The 21,832-nt window shown below is 48.4% G+C and overlaps 1 protein-coding gene across 1 annotated transcript in view; it reads left to right on the plus strand.

Moving 5' to 3' along the window:
* LOC120613647 (uncharacterized) overlaps window positions 1-21,832 on the plus strand; it is a 116,366-nt gene that overhangs the window by 1,656 nt on the left and 92,878 nt on the right. The window contains exon 2 of the mRNA XM_039876358.1: window positions 5,980-6,067. Coding sequence (XP_039732292.1) covers window positions 5,980-6,067 — 88 coding nt within the window. The remainder of the gene's footprint in view (window positions 1-5,979; window positions 6,068-21,832) is intronic.

Consider the following 21,832-nt stretch of genomic DNA (forward strand, 5'->3'; position numbering starts at 1 on the left):
GGTTTGGCAGATTGTGGCTGACGTGTGGGGGTGGAGAGGGTACAGCAATAATAGTAACATTGTATTATTATAAAGCTAACATGAATTGAGAACAGACACCGTGTCACACACCGAGCTTGCGGCTTTGGTGTCTCTCTAGACCCGAGTCCGCCCTAGATGGCAATTGAGACTCGGGAGGAGGAAGGCCAGACCAGCTGGCGTTGGCCTGAGGTTCAGCTGGGAGCCTGCCTGGCGGGGCCCTCCTCAGTTTAAGGCCCAACCAGCCCTAGAGAGGGTGAGGCAGGCCTGCCTCGTGACACCCCAGGGCTTCTGTGGTTGATGCACCAGTTAAAGTCAGTTAAACACTTAGTAGTTCTTGGGGAAGAGGGAATCTGGGCTTGACTTTGAAAGGCGAGAGGAAACTGACAAGGAGCGGTCAGGAAAGGAGAGAGGGCGTCACAGGAGGGAGGACCAGCATGGAGGGGATGTGGGGGGACTTGTATCTGGAAGAGGGGTTGCTCCATCGGGTGCTAAACTGGAAGGTAAAGCTGGCAGGGGCGTCTGGGGCCTTGTTGTCAAGGCCTTTGTGACAAATCTGTGCTCACCGTGGGAGACCTTGTTCACGCCTCATCATGGCATTGAAGGATGAGACTCCGGGAAGCTGCGAGACTAGATGGCGTTTTGGAATGTGAGGGGCCAACGCTGACACACACGGGAGGATTGGAAGGAGTGAGTTAGAATCTTGATGTGGGTTTCGATGCCTGGGTGGTGGCACAGGTGTTCTTGCTCAGGTGTGAGCAGGTGGGCCCCTGGAGGATGGGAACAGTTGTTGGGCGACGAGGCAGGGACGTGGAGGTTGATCCACGCTGTCTAGACCAGGCTTTCTGCGAGTCCCAGAGCCTGCGTGGAAAATGTGCCTTCCACGTGCAGAGCTCCTGCTGCTGCACCCCCGCCCCCTTGGGGCTGCCTGTCTGGGCTGATGGCACCACCTTATGGTCAGAGAGGGTATCGTCTGACCAAACAGTGGATTCCTCCCCTACCTGTCTCCCCACCCCCGCCTCCCGGGGCCTGGGGCACTAAATGTGGGGTCTCCTGCCTTCTCCTCAATTTCCCTAGCAAATCAGTTAATGCTGATTTAGGCGATCGTCTAAACAACGACACGCTTTCATTGTTCCTTCCAGGAAATCTCTTTGAAACGTTTTTGCTTTTCCTTCCCCATCCTTTGCCATCTTAACACATGAGCCTCAAATCTGCTCTAATCGTGGCTCCTTCGGGGCATGCCTGCACAAAGCAAGCGAATAAAAGGAACCCCAGTGCAACTGGAAAAGACAAAATAACACCCTGCCACGACCAGCTTTCAGGATTCTTGAAAGCAGAAGTCTCGCCCTACAAAAGCCTCCATGTTTCCCCTTTATCTTCTTTCAATACACCGGTTGTTTCGTTACGTAGAATTCAGGGTAAAGGAGACTCTGTCTTCAGCATTCGAGCTTGTTAGTGCTACAGCAAATTTGCTTTCTACGAATTTTTACTGCGGAAGTCCAGGGCTTCAGCGACATTATGAGTTAAGGATGCTTCTGTGGGGCTGGTCCGGAAACCATTTATAATATGTTTATTGGAGGAAAATATATTCTGAGCTCCCAAAACAACCAACTCCTACAGTTTTGGAACACACCACTTTTGCACATTGGACATTTCCTCTGTGTCATCGATTCATAGTCAAACGGTATTCCTGGATTGACTGAGAACACAAAAGATAAAAAAGAAGTAAAAAAAAAAAAACAAAAAAAACAACCCAGGAGAACGGGAACTCTGTCTCCCTCACAATAAGTTCATTTACCGGAAAGAATATAGAAGCTGTAAATATTGGGTGTCTGGTTGTGGTCTGAGTTCTGTTAGTGCCTTGCCCTGAAGTCTGAACAGTATTTAGAAACACGCTCTGTTTTCCTTGGATCGTAAGTCTTGCTTCCTCATCGTGTGCCCAAGCGAACTCAGGAGGGGCTGTCCGGGCCGAGGGGCTGCCCGGTCCCCGTGGGCGGTGCTGGCGGAGCCCAGAGCTGGGCATCCTGCTGTCAGGGTGCTCTGGACCTCTCTGAGATGGGTCTTCAATGTTGGTCTGCGAACTGTCGATTTCAAGCAAGTGAAGGAAGAGTGTTTTTGTGGGGCAGTTTTCCGGTGAACCAGATTTTGCAAATCTTCACAAAACAACGAAATCTGTTAATGCAATTTAACCATCAGTATATAACCAGGGTCCATCGAACTGAATTTTAGTTGTTTTTTTTTTTTTCCCTGAGCAGTTAAAACTATTCATGAATGTTGACATTTCATGACTTCTGTTCTTTTGAAAAGAAACCTTCCAAAGATCAAAGAGAGCGTTTACTTTTTAACAAAAAACAAAATAAAACTCATTCTATCTTGAATTTCCCACGTGGGACCATTGGAACCATTTATAAATCTAAGATATTTCATGGGATCTTAGTGATCACATTTTTCTTGTATCTTGAATTATTTTCTGTTTTATTATCTCAGGAATTATTTCATGATTACTTCTCGGTTATTGCCAGTTATGCTAAAAACATGAACATAATAAGAAATAAAAAGTAACGAGAAGGATGGTGGAACAGTGGAATAAATAATCACTCTTGCATAATTTTCTTATTACATTGCTGAGAGTGTTACCTTGTCTTTCAAGAAGGTATAAAAGAAGAAGGCACTGTCTTTCTAGTTTCATTATTATCGCTTTTAAGGCAGACAGCTGAGAATACAGAATTTCTCATTTCTTGCACAAAACAGCAAAGAGAAGAAAATTGACACCAGAAGAATTCGTACAGTAGTTCGACAAATCAGGCGAGACAGCTGCAATGTTAACTCTCATGATAATAGTAAAACTGATTTTATAAGTGAAGTCCTAGACTGTGAGTCTCAGAAGACAACCTGGGTGAATTTTCTCCAACTCCTGAAATGATGAATAAACAATATATTTCTGAGGACAAAAAGAAAATGCGATATTCTTATCCAGTTGGTCATTCAATGGGGTTTCATCACTTAATATTTGCAACAAGAACCTGGACCGTCCAGTTGCGCTGACAAGAATGGGGGCCAATATTCTTTTACCTTTTGTGGTGAAATTTCTTTGATACAGGTTGAAGGGGACAAAATTTCTTTGATACAGTTTGAAGAGGACAAACGACGATGTCAGATGTGTTCGCAAACGCGATTAATAGGAGACGTGATCTAGAAGTGAGGACGATCTGGAGTAATTCGTAACGGGTGTTGTTTATGAATTTAAAACTGAAAATGTTTTGTAATTATGGAGAAAAGATGACCATTCTCTTTAACAGAATTATGAGCCATCCAAGGTTTTGAAAGTAACTCGTTTCGTGACGCAAGTACGGGAAAGCCTAGACATAACGATGAGCTAGGATTTACTAAAGATTGAGTGGAAATCTGGAATTGGTGTTTCCGAGATGGATCTGTTCCAGGTTTGCGCATGACAGAGGAACATCCCGTTGCGTTCAGAGCGCTTTGCTCATTTGGGGTTTATATACCTTGAACGCCAGGGAACTGTGGAATGAAACTTTGCTTTGTTTAAATTATTAAATTTTCTAATAAAGTTTTTTTTTTAACTCTTTATGATTACTTCTGTACATTACTCATAAAAATTAAAAGGCTCCGTTGGACCCTGATGGTATATGATGATAAATGATGATGAGAACTGTTTCCTGCTGTACGGGGTGGGGGCTGGGGTGTCAGAGGCCAAATATTAAAAAAAGTCCAGTCTACACCATCAGGCAAGGAGGAGTCACTGTCGACGCGTGTCTGTTTCCAGCTGTCTCCCTACCCTGCCTTCCTACACGTGCGGGATCGATGGTGGTTTTTAAGTGAAGTGGCCTGAGTGAGAGACATCGTCATAACCTGTCCGTTTATTCTTCCCTTTAGTGGAACTGTGCACTTCTCAAAAGTCAGCGGGGATGAGAATTCCTGTGACGCCCCTAGTGTGGATCCTGGATTTAGTGTGTGATATATGGGATTTTTAAGATTAATTTGGACCCTTCGCGTTTTTCACTTTGGAGACTCTAGCGCCTAACGGTCTCGGTCTGCTGGGGCTGCTGTAACAGACCAGTGGGTGTCTCAGACAGCAGACGTTTACTTCTCACTATTCTGGAGGCTGGAAGTCTGAGATCAGGGTGCCCGCGAGGCCGGGTTCTTGGCGAAGGCCTGCTTCCTGGTTCCGCGTTCACGTGGCCTCCCTTGGAGTGTGCAGGGACCGAGACAGGGCGGGAAGTGTGTCTGTGAAGGAGAGCCCTGGAGGTTGAGCACTGACCGGGGTTAGTCCCCCAAGGCCCACTGTGTCTGCATCTGCCAGTAACAGAAGACTCAGTGGCAGAAGTCTTAAAGAGTCAAGACAAATTCATTACCCCCGTTCCAAGAAGTCCTGAGGACGTGGGGCTCGTGTGGGTGTGACAGTCGGATTGGAGATGGAGACCTCTGAGTCAGGAACACATCGAGACATCAGGTGGCAAATTGGAGATGCCAAGAAAGAGGTGATGATGAGAAGTGGGGGACAGGCTGGCGCACTAATCAACTCTTGCACATGAGGGGAACGGAGGGGAAATGGTCCCCCCTCCCCCTGTCTTGTGCCTCTCCCCGCCTGACCACCGCCTGCCTCCGTCAATGCTGTCACGGCTTCTCGCGCGTTGCTCCAGCAAAAACCCCAGGAAGTCATCTTTGGTGTGAAAATGCGTCATTTTCTCCTTCCCTTGGCCTGAAACTCACTCTAGATTCTTATCATCTCCGACTGCAGAGCACGCGTCGATCTCTTCACCTCTCTCCACGTCCACCATCGAAGTCAGCTCTGCTCTCGCTGTGGAGCCGACCAGCCGGTCTCGTGCATCCGCCTTTGCTCGCCGGCACTCTCAAACCCAAATTTTCTGCGCCGTAGCCAGACTGATAAAAACCAAGCCAACCGAACATCCTACCAACCATCCATCCATCCATCCAACCAAAACCCGAAACCGAGTCATATCATCCAGGTGCTTCACGACAAAAGCCTCCTTAGAACCAAACTTAGAACTTCTCGCGGGGACTGGACTGGAAGATCTTGTGAGATTTGGCCCTGCTGTGTTTGAGGACGTCATGGGAACCACTCTCTCCCTCCCTCATTCCCTGCGGGCACCTCCTTTCTGCCTTTTGGGCTGTGACGCAGGTGGCCTGTCTGCAAATCAGGAGCCTGTTCTAGCTTATTCTTTCTCCCGCCCACAATGAGTGATAAGTGCCCTGAAGGGTTGGAGGTCGTCTGCCGTTTTCAGTGCTGCGTCCCTGGCACCTGTGATAGTCTCTGGCCCACGGCAGGTGAAGCGTGCGTGCGTGTGTGCGTGCGCGTCCGTGTGTGTGGTCATCGGAGGACAGAATGCCTCCGAGCTCTGTTAGCAGAACTGGGACTTACAGAGAGGAAGCCCAGTCTGGGGGGAAGTGGTGAATATAAAGGGTTAGTGGGCCATCCAGGTGTGATGTCCACTGATCAATGCAACAGGGGCGTCCACCCACGCATGGCATTTCACGGTTCAGCCAAGGCCCGGACCCCGTATTGCTTTGCGCTGAAGTTATTCAAAGGTGAAAAGTGCTTTCCTGTACGTTGCCCATTTAAACCTCTCTACAGCCTTGAGAGGGAACAGAGTTATTATGCCCATGGCACAGACGAGAAGCTCAAGCTCAGAGATTCTTGTCCGAGGCATGCCCGGCCAGAAGGACCTTACTGCAGGTCCTTCCTGGGTCTTCAGATTCCCAGATCTTTGTATTTTATTGTTGTTCTTGACGTCATAACCCACGTCTCCACTCCCACCAGTGGACAATAAGGATCATGGGTCATGTTGCAAAACACTTTTCTTTAAAAGGCCGATTAAAATGAACTTAGCCCGATGGCCAAAGGAATCCAGTATCCGTGTAGGTATACATGTATGTATATATGTGTGTGTATAATGTTTTCTCTTTTTTCTCCCTAAGATCTTAAAACCCTGAGAAAGGCAGAAGAACTAGCAAGAGAGAAAAGGAAAAGACAGACCTCGGAGGAAAGAAATGGAAAAGAACAAAGGTAAGATTATCATCCAAGAGGAAGCCAAAGAATATTTTCAGATTCTTGTTCTTTGGCAGGGTTATGAAGTGGGTAACGAGATAAATTAGGCACATAAAACTAAAGCGAGAAGGCTGGTCATGGACGAGGGGGGAAAAAAGAACAAGGGAAAAAAACAAAAAACACAGCCCCCGGGGGGAAGACAGAGGAAAAGAGAGGCTGGCCAGTGGGGGAGAGCCTGCAGCGTGGGCGTGCCACCATCGAGGACGTGAAGTGACAACCCGACAGTTCATGGCGCCCGCGGGTGGTGGGCGTGCAGGAGGGGCAGAAAAGAGGAAGATGTTGGGCCCCGATATCAGGTAGCTGATGGCAGAGGTGAAGAAAGGCGGGAGAGCGGATCTGCGGAGTGTGGGCGGGGGCACAGCTTCGGGCGGGTGGGGAGGGTCGGGGCTCTGGGTCTAGACACTGTGGGTTTCCAGCATCAGTCTTGAGACTGATTAGCTGTGTGACTGGGGTCAGGGTACTTGGCCTCTCTGAGCTTCAGTCTGCTCCACCCAAGTCCTGGGATGACACTATGTGTGTCCTGTTGCGTGGCTGTCGGATTAAATGAGATAGTGTGGCACCAGGCAGACACTGAGAAGCCATTGTTTTTGCCAGTGATCAAAGCACGGGGTGACTCTCATTCAAGGGTTAGCAAGAACCATCAGGTCCTCGGAAGGCAGGACACCGAGCTGGTGGTCTGCCCCCTCCTCCCGCGGTGGTTGAGGCGGCTCCATTCAGCTGGTGAGACTGGGGTGGGCTTCACCTGGGGGTGGCTGCGGGGGGTTCGGTTTGCGGGTGTCTGTGTGCCGTTTGCTGCCACATTTGCTTTAAAAAAAATGCCTTAATGGACTGCTGTAGTAGAGACAGAAAAATCTTTCATTCGTCCGTGTGTGCTGTCCAAATGATATTTTTAAAGATTTATTTTTGTGCGTTCGCAGTGTTCTTGAATAATGTTTCCATAAGCACGGTCAAAGATAAATCTGCGCTGTGCACAGAATCTGGTCATGCCTGTTCCGGAGCGTGGCCGGCTCCGGTGCCGAGTTCTTTGCTGACCAAGCCTCCCTGGGTGGACTTCCTCGAGCTAGCTCTCTGACCAGAAACTTCTGAGCACAGGCCAAAGCTCCCAGCAGTGCCACCCTCTGCCCTTCCCCGCCAATGGCTGGGAGCCCAAGGGGTACTTGTCCTTTGCGCCTCGAGGTGTTGGCTGTGTGGACAAGCACAACACCAGCGTTTGGTTTTTATGTTGCAGTGGGTAACCCTTCTGTAGGATGAAAGATTTTAAGAGTAAAAGGCAAGGTACAGAAGCAAAAGCAATGTGATGATTTTTTTTTAGGGTAAAGGCTCTCCTCATTCTCTCTGTCGGATGTTCGGACTTGGCTTAATTACCAGCGTGGATTCGGCAGGTTAAGAGATCACATGACAACGTCCAAATTCCAAAGGTGCTGTCTCCTTGGCTCACTGTAGAGACAGAGACTCCTGGAGGTGGCAGGGTCCTTGTGAAACATCACAGAACCTCGTGGCTGAGCCATTGCCAGCATATGTGGTGCTCCTGGAATCTGAACATAAGTCTGGTGGGGACCTTCCTGGCAGGTGGCCTTAGCGTCTCAGGGCATCTCCAGCATTGTCCCGGCTGCTGATGCCTGAAGCTGCAGTTCCCGCCCTCCAGACCCTGGGCTTCCGGCTCCTGTTCAGCCATTATCTGGTTTGGGACAAGTCTTTGCAAGGATGTTGGGAACCAGTGTACCTGGCTGAGGACTCGAGGGTCATTGCAAGCTTCTGGCGAGCCCCCTTCTGCTGCCCCTAGATCAGGTTGCTCTGAGGGTGACTCAGGCTGGTAAACCAGCCACCATATACACTCTCAATGATGTGGGTGGACCCTGTCCAATCAACTGAAGGCCTTAAGGGCAAAACTGGAGTCCCTTAGAGAAGGCCCTCTGCCTTAGGACAGCAGCATCAGCTCCTGCCTGGGTTCCCAGCTGACCGGTTCGTCCTAAAGATTCAGACTTGCCAGCCCCAACAGTCGCGTGAGCCAGTTCCTTGCAAGAAGCTCATTGTGAGCGTGTGTGTATGTACGTGTGCATCTCCCTGTTTCTCCGAGAACCCTCGCCGGTGCAGCTCCTCTGGTCCGGCCCGACCTCCTTTTCTAGAATCCTTCTCTGCGTATCTGGCCTCCAGGAGCCGTGCCTTCCAGCCTGCTCCTTGTGCACTGATAAGCTGGATGCCTCCTAGATTTTTTTTCTTTTTTTAGGTAGCGTCTGGTGGGGTTACGTAGCTTTAAGCTTGTGCCCCCACACTTCGATTCTTGAGGTGAGGCACCCATTTCCTTCTTTAGATCATCTCCGCTCCCAGGAGAACGGGACACATAGTAGGTGGTCACTAGGTATTTGCTGGGTGAATGCCTGTGTTGGGACTGGCTGGTGACTTGGGCGTGGTGGTGACTCCAGGCTAATTACAGACACTTCCCTGGATTTTCGGCGGGAGAATCAAGGCTATGTAACCGAAGGTCGTGCTTCGAAGCGTTGGTTTATTTATTTTATTTTGTTTTGTGTGTGTGTGTGTGTGTGTGTCTGAAGCCTGTGCTCTAAAATATGCCCAGGCTGCGTTTCTTTCCCCCTCGTTCCCTCTCTCTTTGTCCAGTGTGGTTTCTAGAACATAAGGTGCAGATTCAGACGTAGCAGAGGACACCGAGACTTGAAGCTCTGAGCTTTCAGATGGCAATGGGGCGGGATGTGGCTCCGTTGCTGTGGTTAGAATTGCATCTTGCCTCCTAAGTGTCATCTCTTGGGTTATCTTCAGGGAGCTGCAAGTGGGAAACCACAGAAGTGCCTGTGGAAATGTGACAGCGGAGCGGGCCGTAGGACAGCGGCATCCTCAGGACCTGGAGGCCAGCCTCCATGGTGCACGCTGACTCCTTCTGTGTCCCTGGTGACTTTTTTTTTTTTTTAACCACATGGCCTGGCAGCCGTGGTGGACATTCACTCAAGAAGTCCCTGCCTTGAGCTAGGGAGCTTTTCAGTGTTAACAAAAGCCAAGGCTTTTCTGGAATTTTCTTTTAAGGACACACTACATAACTCTGCTTTACCTCTTTTGGGACGTTTTATAATTGACAACCTTCATGCTTTCTCTTTTAACCAAAAACTCTTGTTGGCGGACGAGGCAGAGTTAATGAGCTCAAGGAGGGCATTGCAAACGACTTTCGAAATGGCAAAAATTCCTTTTATTTTGTTGTTTCTATGGAGAAAATAATTGGGGGGAAGAAAAGGTCCCCGGCGAGGAGTTATACTTAGGGTTTACGAAAAAGCACACTTTGTCGATAAAATATGAACTGCTTGAGAGATTTATAAGAGTCTAAAATCCTGCACAGCCCTTCAGAATTTGAAGCAGCAGGAAACGGTGATATTTTTAAAACAAGTATTTATAAAAGTAATTGGCTACTCTTGATGTGGACTAAGGAGGGGAAAAAAAACACTGCTAAGGAAGCTATATTGGACTTGACATAAAAGCGAGGTATGTAATTTGGGAGCAGAAGGAAGGGCGAGGAACATGTACACACCGTACCTGTGGGCCTTTCTCCTCGGAGGAGCTGGAGGCAGGAGCAGACCCAATACCAGGAGCGGGCGCCTCTGCCAGGCCTGCGGGCAGTGCCCAGGGATGGCCGCGAGCTTCTGAAACCCCAGCTTAAAACTCCGAGGCCCTCTAAAACTGATTACATGCAAACAGGACAGAAAACACATGTTTCTGGGAACATTTTGGTTAAAATTAAAAATGTGGCTGAGACCGTGCCAATAATTTACTCGAGAATATCTGAACCAGATGCTGCTAGCCCGTAATTCTGAGTAATTTGCCAGAATTATGTATTTACTCTAATCTCAGAGATGAAGTTAAAATATGCATGGTTTTTGTTATTTGTGATGCACACGCACAAAAAAATCTGACGTGACTTGGGCTAATACTGAATGAAAGACGAGAAACGGGCAAGATGTCTATTAATTACTGTTCGAACCTGCGCTGAGTTAAGCAAGAGACCGTCAGAAACGAATCCTCAAAACTGCGGGCCCTAGGAGGTCAGGCAAACATTTTTGGGTAGGACGTTAATTCATGAAATGACAGCCTTGCATTGAGACAGTGTTTCTCTTGGTGACAGAGTTCTAATTCCTGAGTGGCTCCACTCATGGGCACATCTTCTTATTTATGTGATGCCAAACATCTGGATGAAAATGGAAAAAAATGCAGCCAGCCGTCTGGGTTTCTGTTCTCTATGAAGCCAAATTATCAAGTAGAGGGGCTAACTGCTAACTGGTCGCTAGACTTTTTTTTTTTTTTGGTTCTTGTTTAGATATTTAGCATCTAAGTGTGCAGAGGTATTTTAGTGCAGTGGGTAAGCTTGTAGGCTCTGAAGGTGAACTATCAAGGTTTGAATCCGGGCTAGATACTTAAGTTCTCTGTGCTCATTTTTCTCATCTGTAACATGGGCATGATAACAGTATCTACTTTGTAGGGTTGTCATAAAGGTTCAGTGAGTTGATACAGTTACTTAGCACAGTGTCTGAACCAGGCAAATGCCCTCAGCAAATGCTGTCCCTCTTCATTTTTCACAGTATTTGAGATCTAGGGGAAGGTGGTCCTAGAATTTATGCCTTTTGTCCTTTCGACAAGTGAGAAGTGTAACTCAGAGGGGGAGATATGTATTTTTTATTGTGGTAAAATATACAGAACATAAAATTTACCATTTTAACCATTTTTAAGTGGACAGCTAAGCAGCATTAAGTACATTCATATTGTGTAACCACAGGAGAGAATTTGGGGTCTTTCCACGACCTCCTGACCCCATTCACCACCCCTGCAGCATAAAGCCTGGCCTCACCAGCGTGGCATTTAAGGCATTTGCAACTTCATGCCTGGTGGCCTAGTACTTGGCACACAGGCCCCAAGGAGTGCATGGTGGTGGTGGTGGTGGTGAGTGGTGGTAGGTGGCAGGGTCTCTGAATATGTGCTGCGTGAGGGATAAGGGGTTCGGAGACCATGCTGATTTTGTAGAAGAGAAGCAGTATCAGCTTCAGCCTGGGATGGCACCCTACCTATGACTGGATGCTTTCTGGGGTTCGTCTTACTGAGCACAGTTTGGGGGGCCCTGGCAGCCAGGCACCTCTGCTTCCGGACTCCTGCTCGGGATGGGTTTTTGCATGTGAAGTTGCGCTGCCAATGAACCAGGCCCAAAGAGCGCTGGGTTCTGGTTCTCCTGTGAGGCGGGGGCTCACTCTGCCCCTCACCTCTGAAATGCGGAGGTCGGGCCTCATCGTTGGTCCCTTGGGAGTCGATGAGGCCTGGGAGGGTAAGGGGTGCAGGTGTCCTCGGAAGAGGGACAGACGTGGTTGGAGGGAGACGAAGGGACCACTTACTCATCGGCTTTCTTGGTGAGCTGGCTGTCCCCCGCTCACTGCTGGACACACGCTCACTCGGTGTCCGGCGCGAAGGGGTCGGTTTGGTCCTCAGTGACCCTTCTGACCGTCGTCCGTTTGTGAGCAGGGCCCTCTTGCCTGCGCTCTTGCGATCGGCTGCCACCCCGTCCTCTTCCACATCAGCTGTCACGCCTGCCTTGGCTCCTCCGCCATTTAGCTTCTTGGGGAAGTGACACTGTTCTTCCAGACGCTTGGACAAGTTACCCCGATGCTCGGTGGGCGCCACAGTTGCAGTTCGCTCTCCGCTCCTTAGGCTCCCCCGCCTTGCTTTGGAAATGATCCTGGAGGTCCCTGGCTTCACGGAGAGGACAGGGGGCCTCCCTCGAGTCCAGGAAAGGCTGCAACACAGTTTGGTTTCGGTATCGCAGTTTTCTTGGTGGTGAGTGACAGGATTACGATGAGCGGGGAGAGCTCTCTGCTTGCTAAGAGGTTTCTACCAGGTCTCGCTTTTCTGCTATTTGCCTCATTCCAAGAAAGGCTCCCCGAAGGGGGACCCCGTCCTGTGGGGTCACGTACAGTACCATCTGAGTGACAGACCTGAACATGTAGCCATCGTCACAGCCAGAATGGCCCAGCCCAAGAACGTGTGAGTTAACTCGTACCCGCCATCCAGGAGGAGGGATTGGTGACCGGACCTCTGCTTGACCGTGGTGGCCCTTCCTGCCCCGTGGGTCTGCGGGCAGGGTGCACTCAGCAAGCTTTCCTCTTCTTTCCAATCTGAGGGACGTGTGAAAGGCGAGTGTCGGACCGGAAAGGTGTGGCCACTGGCCGTGCCTCTGGCACCCGCCACCCGCCACCCCGGCCACAGCCCCTCTTGTTGTCAGTCGGTCAACAACTCGGACTGAGCCGCTCTGTCCGCGGGGCTCTGTGGGCGCGTGGGGACAGAGAGGAGGCCACATCTGCAGCCACTTTGAGGCGGGGTGGAGGGCCGGCTCCCAGGAGGCTGGTTATTTCTGATGAGGAATGAGGCCAGGTTGCCGCTGGGAAAGCACAAGAGTGTTGGTGATGGTCTGGGCGTCCAGGCTTCTCATGGGCGAGGCCACGTCTGGTGCTCACACATGCACGTGCACACACGCACACACACTCGCATGTGCAGACACATGCACGCACATGTTCATGGGCACACGTGTCCACACGCACATGCACATGTGCAGGCACTCGTGTGCACACCACTCACGCACACGCACAAGCACACACTCACGCACACGTGGTCACACACTCACCGTGCAACTCCTTTATTAAGCAGGCGGACATAAACATCAAACACAACCGTGTTTATAGAAAGAACAAAGCAAGCAGAAATTAATATAAACGCCAAAATAAAATCGCGTGTACTTTTCTCTCTTCACTATTAATCGTTCATGTTTTCCCGTCTCTATTTCTCGTTCCGCTCAAGGAGAAGGGCCGCCCCTTCCTCTCTCTTACTTTGGCAGTGAAAGCAGCCCTGAGTCTTATTCTCAACTCGGACCAGAACGAAAGCTGTCACTTGCCTTCCGGGGCGGTATCATTTCACGTTGTCCAGAATCAGGCTGCCTGGGCTCAAGAGGCCAACTCCGACACTTCCCGGCTGTGCAGACTGGGGCAGATCGCCTGCCTCTTTGTGCCTAGTTTCTTTGTGTGTAAATAGGGATGATAGTAGCACTGCCTTTTTGCGGCCCTGGGAGAATTCATCCAATGCTGAGGCCAGCGCCTGGCACACAGCGAGTAGCTGATCAGGACTCGCGAGTCCTCGTGTCCTGGCTCTGACTGTTGCCTGTAGTGACGTGGCTGTCTTGGGCTTCATCCTCTTGCACTCAACAACCCAAGTGTTTGTTCTTGGGGAACAGGCTGTCTTTCTTTCCCACATGAGCTGGAGGAGAAGGAGCCAGCAAGATGAGACACAGGCCTCAGCATTCCGTCCTCCCATCCATGGGCTTCCGTCTACCTGCCTGCCTGTCTGCTTGCCTCTGTTTTCACCCTTTCCAGCTACAGTTGGGATTATTCCTAATTTGCATCACATGGTTCCTTAGCAACCCTCACTGATATCGGATTAGGCACAAAAATACTTTTGGTTAGAATTTTGAACATCTTAATTTATTATGAACTATTGCTTCAACAAGTAATTACTTTGATTTCCCCCTTATTTTAAAAGGAATGCAAATTCGGTACGAAGTACGCAGAACCCGCAGACGGTCAGGAGGAGCGAAAATCACCCTTCCGCCGAGACTCGGCGTTCGCTCCTCCAGTTCAGACGCGTAGGGATGTGGGTATTCGCGCCCAATGGGAATTATTTACACATTCTCTGTGTAAACAGCCCCCTCCTATTTCACAGTGTTCATCCGTCCATGACGTTTTAAAATTATTTTTCAAAGCATGTAACGTTTCTCATCAGATGAAACGTGGCTTCTCCAGGAAGCGTGGTGCCAGCAGGGCTGCGTTCCTTCCGGAGGCGCTAAAGGGGCATGAACTTGCCCTTGTCCTCCGGCTTGGGGAGGCCGCCTCCCTCCTCCCCGAGAGCCAGCAACGGGGGGCTGAGTCCTTCCTCGGCGAGCATTACTTATTTCACTTTCAAGGACCCTGGCGATGACACTGGATAATGCAGGATGACCTCCTTATTTAAAGGTCATCTCCTGCAGTCCCCTTTGCCATGTCACGTGACCCAGTCACAGGTTCTGGGGGTCCGGATGTGGACACCTTTGGGGCCATTTTGCTGCCCACCACACCTGTCGTCTGAAACAATTCTTTCTTTTATTTCTCTCCGGTAAAGTGCGGATAGCCCGTGACCCTATCTAGATGTCAACTCCCGACAGACTGAAACCGTGTCTCATTCTTACTTGGATTGCCTGCAACTTTATCTTCAGACCTGGTCTCCTGGTCTCCCTGAGGGTGGAGGAGAAACTCCCAAGGGATTGTAAGCCAAGGGAGTTCCACGGGAATCCACCGAAGTGTCCTTTGCTCTAATGCACCTGCTGTGGGGTCTAGTTCCGCTTCCCTTCTATTCCAGATGCATTTCTTTTACGTTCATAAAGGACGACTCAGCCCTTCGTCTCCATGGAATGCCAAATGGTGACATTCAAAATACTGGTGTCTGTGAAACCATCATGTCCTCCCTCATCCTGAATAAGACGTCTTTTCAAAAAATTGCATACGTATATTTAATAGGTGTACACCAAAATTTGTACTACATCTATATCGCCTGGATCCATTGTGTACAGATAATAATTGCAATGGTAGCTTGAGCCAGGGAAAAATATTTCAACACTCAGAGCCAAATGATTGTAGGAAATTAAAAGAAATTAAAAAGTAACTAGAATCTCCATTTATATACATTTTTCCTGCATGGCATTATGATAGGGTATTAATAAAAGACTTTCATAAAAATTATATTACAGTAAAATTCTATAAGGAAAAGCACGTAAGATTTCAGGAAGGAAAAAGGGAAAATGTAAACTTTTACGACTTGTAAAGAAGAGCTTGTTCATGTATTTTTAAAAATAGCCAATGGTGGGTATCAAATTGCCATGACATTTAGATCCATTGGAAACATTTAAAAGAGTGATGTAACAGTTCTATGTATATATAAAATGTCAATATTTCCAATACAGTGGGAATTACGTCTTTTGTACTATTTACATTTATGATAAAAATGTGCAAGGGTCTACCTAGCGTATGAGAATTCTTTAAGTAGTAATATGAGCTTTAAAGTTTGAAGACTGTCTGCCTTACAGGACCTTACACATAGTAGATGCTTTAAAAATGTCTGTATTCGAGAAGAGATTTAAGTGAAGTTTGCAGAACATTCAACACGATAAAATTAAAGTGGTCATACAAGCTTAAAGTGAGAAAGTTTTAACACATAAGATTCTCTGATGGATGATACATGAGTGACCATCTTTGAGGTCTCTGTGTTTTGTTTTTCCCAACAATCAGTTCTTCCACTGGGGACCCACTGGGTGTCCTACAATTCAGTTCAATCCCGACACTAACTGCCCGGAGTTAGCACAGACCCTACAGGTTACGGGCTCAGTCCCACAAAACAGTCCCCACTTCAGATGTCAATCAGGAATGGGATCCCCAGGTTACCTGCACTGCTGCCTGGCCAGTTTGGAGGTTCCCAGGGTCCCCACCCCTCTCAGGTTTAGTAATTTGCTAGGATAACTCACAGAACTCAGCAAGTGCTGTACTTAACAATTACAGTTTTGTTATAAAGGACATAACTCAGGAACAGCCAGTTGGGAGAGATATACAGGGCAAGGTTGGGGGGCCGAGCTTCCACACGCTGTCAGGGTGTCACCCTCCCAGCACCTGCAAACTCTCCTAGCCTGTTTCAGAATTTTTATTCATTTCGTTACGTAAATGTGGTTGATGACATCGTCGGCCATCTTTGATTGAGCTCGATCTCCAGCCCCCTCCTCTCGGCAGAGGTCAAGGCTATGCAGGGTGGGGTGGGGGTGGGGGTCCTTCTGGTGTCCAGCTCCCATCTCGAACCTATCTAGGGGCTGGCCAAGGGTCACTTTATTGGCACAAACTCAGGTATGGCCAGAAGGGGCTCATTACAAATGGTGATATTATTCTCACTCAGGAAATTGCAAGGGATTTTTTTTGGGGGGGAGCTCGGTGCCAGCAACCAAGGACACAGACCAAGTATGTAGGTATGTGTGTATGTGTATGTATGTATGTTTGTATGTATATATTGATGCTTCCACACTGAGATTTAAGAAATCATTAATCTGGGAAGTTCAGGGGTTGGCTTAAGGGAGGGAGCAGGGACAAAAGTGACCTCTGACTTTTTCAAGTCTCACCTGGGAAGGGACCACAGGGCTCTTGTTAGAGATTATAGTTGCTCGTTTAACCAACAGCCATCCAACTCTCCAATCCGCCAACCCACCGACTTCACAGAGTGCTGGGTCCTGGGCTAGGAGCCAGGAGCCAGAAGGCGGAGGTCGGAGTGGGCACAGGAAGGACAAAGTTGAATTCAGCACAGTTCCCGCCCCGGGAAGGCTGCACGCCCTGATGAGGCCCACAGACTCCTGGGCTTTCTAAGCTCTTCCTGGAGACCTCCCCGCCCACCGCCCCCCGATTTCCTCTGTCTCTTTAGGATCGTGTCTCATGGATAGAATGTGCCTCTTGTGGAAGGGGATCTTGCTGTTCCCGCTGGCCACAGTTGGGAGCAGGGGCTCCAGAGTGGCAGCTGCCCTCCCCCTTCCCCTCTGCACCCCCCGGGGTGACTCCTGCACCCTCCCTCACCTATGCTCTGGGCTGCCTTAGCCTCCTGATTCCTCGTTAACGGGAACCGAGTCCATTTTTAGGAGTGATGAGATGATGGAAAAATGTCACCGATCACTCATGACAGATGTCGCCAAAGCTTAATTAAGACCAGGCAGTTTCAGCTCGGTGACTTTAGAGTGATGTAGAAGGAATGCTTGATCGCAAGCACGGACTGGGGTCTCAGGCAAGCTTCTGTGATCACATTTGCGCGAAGAGGTCCATTCAACAGTTTAGGGGATGCAAAATGTATAAGGTGTAGTTTCTGCCTTCGTGGAGGTTATAATTAAAATTTAAAAAAATTCGTGCATGAAAAGAAAGGAGATGAGACATAAAAATTGTATTCTCCTGCCCTCATCGCCTCTCCAGATGTCTGTGTCTGCATCTGCATCTGTATCTATGTCTGTCTGTATCCCGATCTATGCATCTCTCTCTATCTCTACCTCTGTCTCTGTCTCTGTCTCTGTGTCTATCTCTACTTCTAGATGTTGCATTTTGGATTCTGTCTCTGGCTGCTCAGGCTTTGCCTCCTCTCTCTGCTAAGGAAGGTTGTGGGTCTTCCAGCTAGGTTCAGGAAGCGGATGTAGGGGGTGAAAGAGTCACGGAACTTAGGCTGGGGTTTTGGGAGAGATTTTGGTGGGGAATTAGTCAAGGCTGGGCGTGAGGATGGAGGCTCCCGGGGAAGCTGTGGATTAAGAGAGCTGAAGAGAGCAGTAGGGGAAGAGGGTTTAAGTGTTGGTGTGGGTTGTGGATTAGATCCCCTTAGATGTTCTAGAAGAGATCCTGGTAGCCTCGAATTACTTTGAATTATTTTTGATCTCTAGGCTGCACTTCTAAACCATGATATCAGACAGATACTGGAACACGTGGAGCCCTGGCTTGTATTTGGGTCATGCACATTTTTTAATTAAATGAGTTAATACGTGTAGCAGTGTAAATGATAAAATACTACGCATTTGTTATTGCTAAGGCTACAATAAAAACAATAACTCCTAATTTAAGTGAGGCCGGTTAGGCTATTTGAAAGTCTGTTCAAGATGAAAGGTAAATTTAATCATGCTTAGGCTTAAAACTCTGCAGTGGCTTTTCCTTGCCGTGGGAGTAAAATGCCACTTCCTTACAGCGGCTTCAGGATAAGCTTCGGCCTGCCCCTCCCAGGACATCTCAGGCCATTTTACTGACTCCGATCTGGCTTCTTTTAGTTTCTGGCGTGCAGCGCGCAGCTGCCTGCAGGGCCTTGGCCCAGGCTGTGCCCTGAGTCGGCCATGCCTTTCTCCCTGTCCACACTTCTCCCTGCTCCGTGGTCTGTTTCTCCTCATCCTTCAGGTCTCGACGAGAATCTCACCGCCTCAGAGGCCTTCTCTGACCTTCTCTGATCTGACGTGGACTACCCCGTTATGGTTTCTTACAGTATCGTGGGCTGAATGGTGGTCGCCAAAAGATGCGTCCTCGAACCTGTGAATGTGACCTTATTTTGAAAAAGGGTCTTTGCAGACTAAGTTGAAGATCGCAAAATGAGATCATCCTGGATTATCTGGTTGGACCCTGAATGCGACGACAAATATCATTATGAGAGACAGACTAGAAACACACGGGGAGAAGACCATGGAAGATGGAAGCAGAGATTGGGGTGCTGCGGTCACAAGCCAAGGAACACTTAAGGCCACAGGAAGCTGGAAGAGACAAGTAACGTTTCTCCCCTCGAGCCTTTGGAAGAAGCACGGCTTTGCCCACACACACCCTGATTTTGAACTTCCAGCCTCCCAAACCCTGAAAGAGTACATTTCTATTGTTTAAGCCACCTGATTTGTTACAACAGCTGCAGGAAACTCATACACACGGCATCCGGTCCTTTTTCTTCGTATCGCTTACGATGCCTTATCCATCACGGACTGGGCGACCTGTGTTTGATCTCCGCCTGGCTCCCCCTCCGTACTGCGCAGTCTCGTCAGGTCCGGGTCCTCCCACTCCCGGCCTTCTCTGCAGAGCCCAGTGCAGCACTGACATAGTGGACGCCGAAGCGACATTTATCGAGTGGACGAAAAGCAATGGCGTGTCTCCTTGTTTGGAAGCGTTGAAGAAAGTGCCACTTTCCGGAGAGCCTTTGGCTCGTTGGGGACAAAGAGCTTGCTTCTCAAGTGCTTGACGTCACCCGAAGATGTCAAGTGACAAAGAGCCGCTGCTCTTTGTAAAGGGCGTAACCGTCCACTCCGAAGTCGAGCCCACACTTTAATTCTTCTGCTAATCCTTTTCTTTATGAAAAGGGGGACGCTGAGCTTGCCCGTGGGCCTTGTCTGAGTGACCCCAGGCGGCAGCGTGATTCGGGGCAGCCTGGCTCGGAGCCTGGAGCTGAAGCGCACAAGGCTGGGGCACGTCAGCGTTCAGCAAGAGTCATCGCCAAAGAAAACACGTTCTTTGGAGAGGCGGGTAGTTGCTGGAAAGGCTTCGTCTCGTGTTGAGGCAGAGGGGATGGACCATTTGAACTGGTTTAGTGTTCGTGGTGATATATGGTTCGGGACTCAATAAAAGGCTATAATTCTATTGAGGGATTCCACTGAGCTCATAGACCACGAGAGTGCGGCTCGTCAGCGGAATGCAGAGACTGGGTGACCACGGAGCTCGTCAGCAGGGACCGCGTAGGGCCGTTGATCACTCCCGAGAGAGGACTGTCACAGGGCTCCTCTGGACTGCAAGCCCGGAAGAATCAGCGCCCAGATGATGTAGTTCTGTTGTGCACGTGTGTCTGTGGTCCCTGAGTATACTGAGGATCACAGTGGAACAAACAGTTTCATTGTGCGGTATTCACGACATTTACATACCAAAAAATCTGTCTCCAGCGATGCCATCGACAAGCAACTGGGTGTAACTTGGAACTCTGGGTGAAACAGCCTTGACCTTCACTCAGGAGTCGTGATAGTAAACGTAGAAGGTGGCATGGAATCACACAATAGGAAACTGTGGACTGTGGTCAACTGGAAAGTGAATGCCGTGTTTAAACCTGGTGTTTGCCAAACAAAACATATCTGCAAGCCAGTGTGAGATTCTGGTTTACATGCCTATCTTTCCACTAGACCAGGGGTTCACAAACTACAGCCCTTGGGTCAAATCTGGCCCGCCACCTGTGTTTGTAAATAAAGTTTTATTGGCACACAGCTATGACCATTTGTTAATGTTCTAACTGCTTTGGAGCTACAGTGGCAGAGTGGAGTCGCTGTGCACGAGAACAAATGTCCTTTAAAGCCTGAAATGTTTGTCATCACACCTTTTATAGAAAAAGTTTGCCAGTCCTTGCACTAGCCCGTGAGCATCGGGACGTGACACTCGTTCTAAACTCTGTAAATATGTGTTTATTTTGAGGAGGATTTTTATATTATCCATGGCCATTCTGATGGGTCATTTATCCACTGGCCATTCCCCCATCTTCCTTGCTAACGGGGGCAGCCGTGGGCTTTGGCCAGAAGCGGACACAAGGGCGGGGGAGGGGTGATGGCCTTCTCCCCAGCCCCACAGGGTGAATTTTGATTAGTTCAAGCTATTGTGGTTATCCCACACCTCCTACCAGTTCCGTGGTTTAGACGTAGGCTTGTGATGGGATTAAGGCCAATGAGATGCAGGGAAGTGCAGAGGTCCCCAGGCGGGAAGTCTGCTGGGGGTTTCTGAGAAGGAGAGTCGGTGGGATGGTTTCACACCCTTAAAAAGGCACCCAGGGAGTGCTGTCTTCCCTTCTTTTGCCACTGGACATGGTTGTGGAAGGATGTGGTGTGCGCAGCAGCTCTAGCATCTTGGGACAAGCCCAAGGCCAAAAGCCAAAGCTGAGGATCGCAGCGTGAAAAAGAGCACGGGCTCACCATGACATAATGAAAACCGAATTAACCAAGCCGGGTTCGGTGCTTTTTTTTTTTTTTTTTTGGTTTCAGTGGTTAGATGTCCTTATTGCTTATTCACTTTAATTGGGTTAATTAAGAAGTTTGCATCCTAAAAGTGTAAAAATATTTTGTCGTTGGATCTGCCTACTCTTTCTTTTGGGGTTTCTAACTTTCCTGCCCGTTTACTAGGAAGGACTCCACAGACTTCATGAATATATTCTTCTGATATTGTTTTATTTTACATTTAGACCATTACTCCGTCAGGAATTGACTGTTTCATACGGTATGAGGTCAGGATCTAACTTTTTTTTTTTCTAGATGGAGAAATAATTTTTTTTGAATGCATGACGGTAAATGAAATTTAGTGTAGTTATAGGATTTCCATAAAGATAATGTGTTATTTCCTACACTAGCAACTAATGAGAAGATTGATTTTTTTTTTGTAGATATCTTCTTAGAAAATGACGAAATTTTTTTTTTAAGTGGAATACCGATTTTTAAGTGGAATACCGATGTAATTCAAGTACTTTCTAATTCCCAACAAGGAACGTAAAGTAACTCGAAGATCTTCTGCAGAAGTTATCAATTTTGAGACAGACCAATTTTGAGACAGATCATGTAAGGGAAATGCTAATTCTGTTAAATACACCTGTTTTGGTCCACCCCAAGGAGGGGCATTGGGTTATTTCCTGGTGCTGATTAAGAATGTTGAAAGAGAAAAGAGTAAATATATATCAGCACCTTGCACTGACTTGAAGGGAAGTGGTGTATGATTTTGAATGGCAGAAGTTCTTATGTGAAGACAATGGGTAGTGGGAAACAGCTCTTAAATCTACCTAAAATAGGGGCTAAAATTTCTTATTGAATCTAAAATAAACATGTAAACGGACGAAAACCTTTGACCAAAGCTTTGTTGATGAAAAGATAGTGTGACCTTGAAATGATAACTCATTAGAAGGTATTTGCAATACACACAACAAAGGAGTAGTATCACGGATATAAAAAGAACACCTACAAATCAATTAGAAAAGAAAATAGAAAACTGGGCAAAAGACAGGAACTGATATTGCTCAGAAGAAGAAGCACGAGAGTCCAATAAATTTATGAATTCTCGGTCATATCGTTAGAGTCAGGGAAATTCAGATCAAGACCTCAACGAGACAACCCATCGCCCC

Source organism: Pteropus medius, unplaced genomic scaffold (genome assembly GCF_902729225.1).
Source record: "Pteropus medius unplaced genomic scaffold, Ma_sr-lr_union100, whole genome shotgun sequence".
In the NCBI taxonomy this organism is placed as follows: Eukaryota; Metazoa; Chordata; class Mammalia; order Chiroptera; family Pteropodidae; genus Pteropus; species Pteropus medius.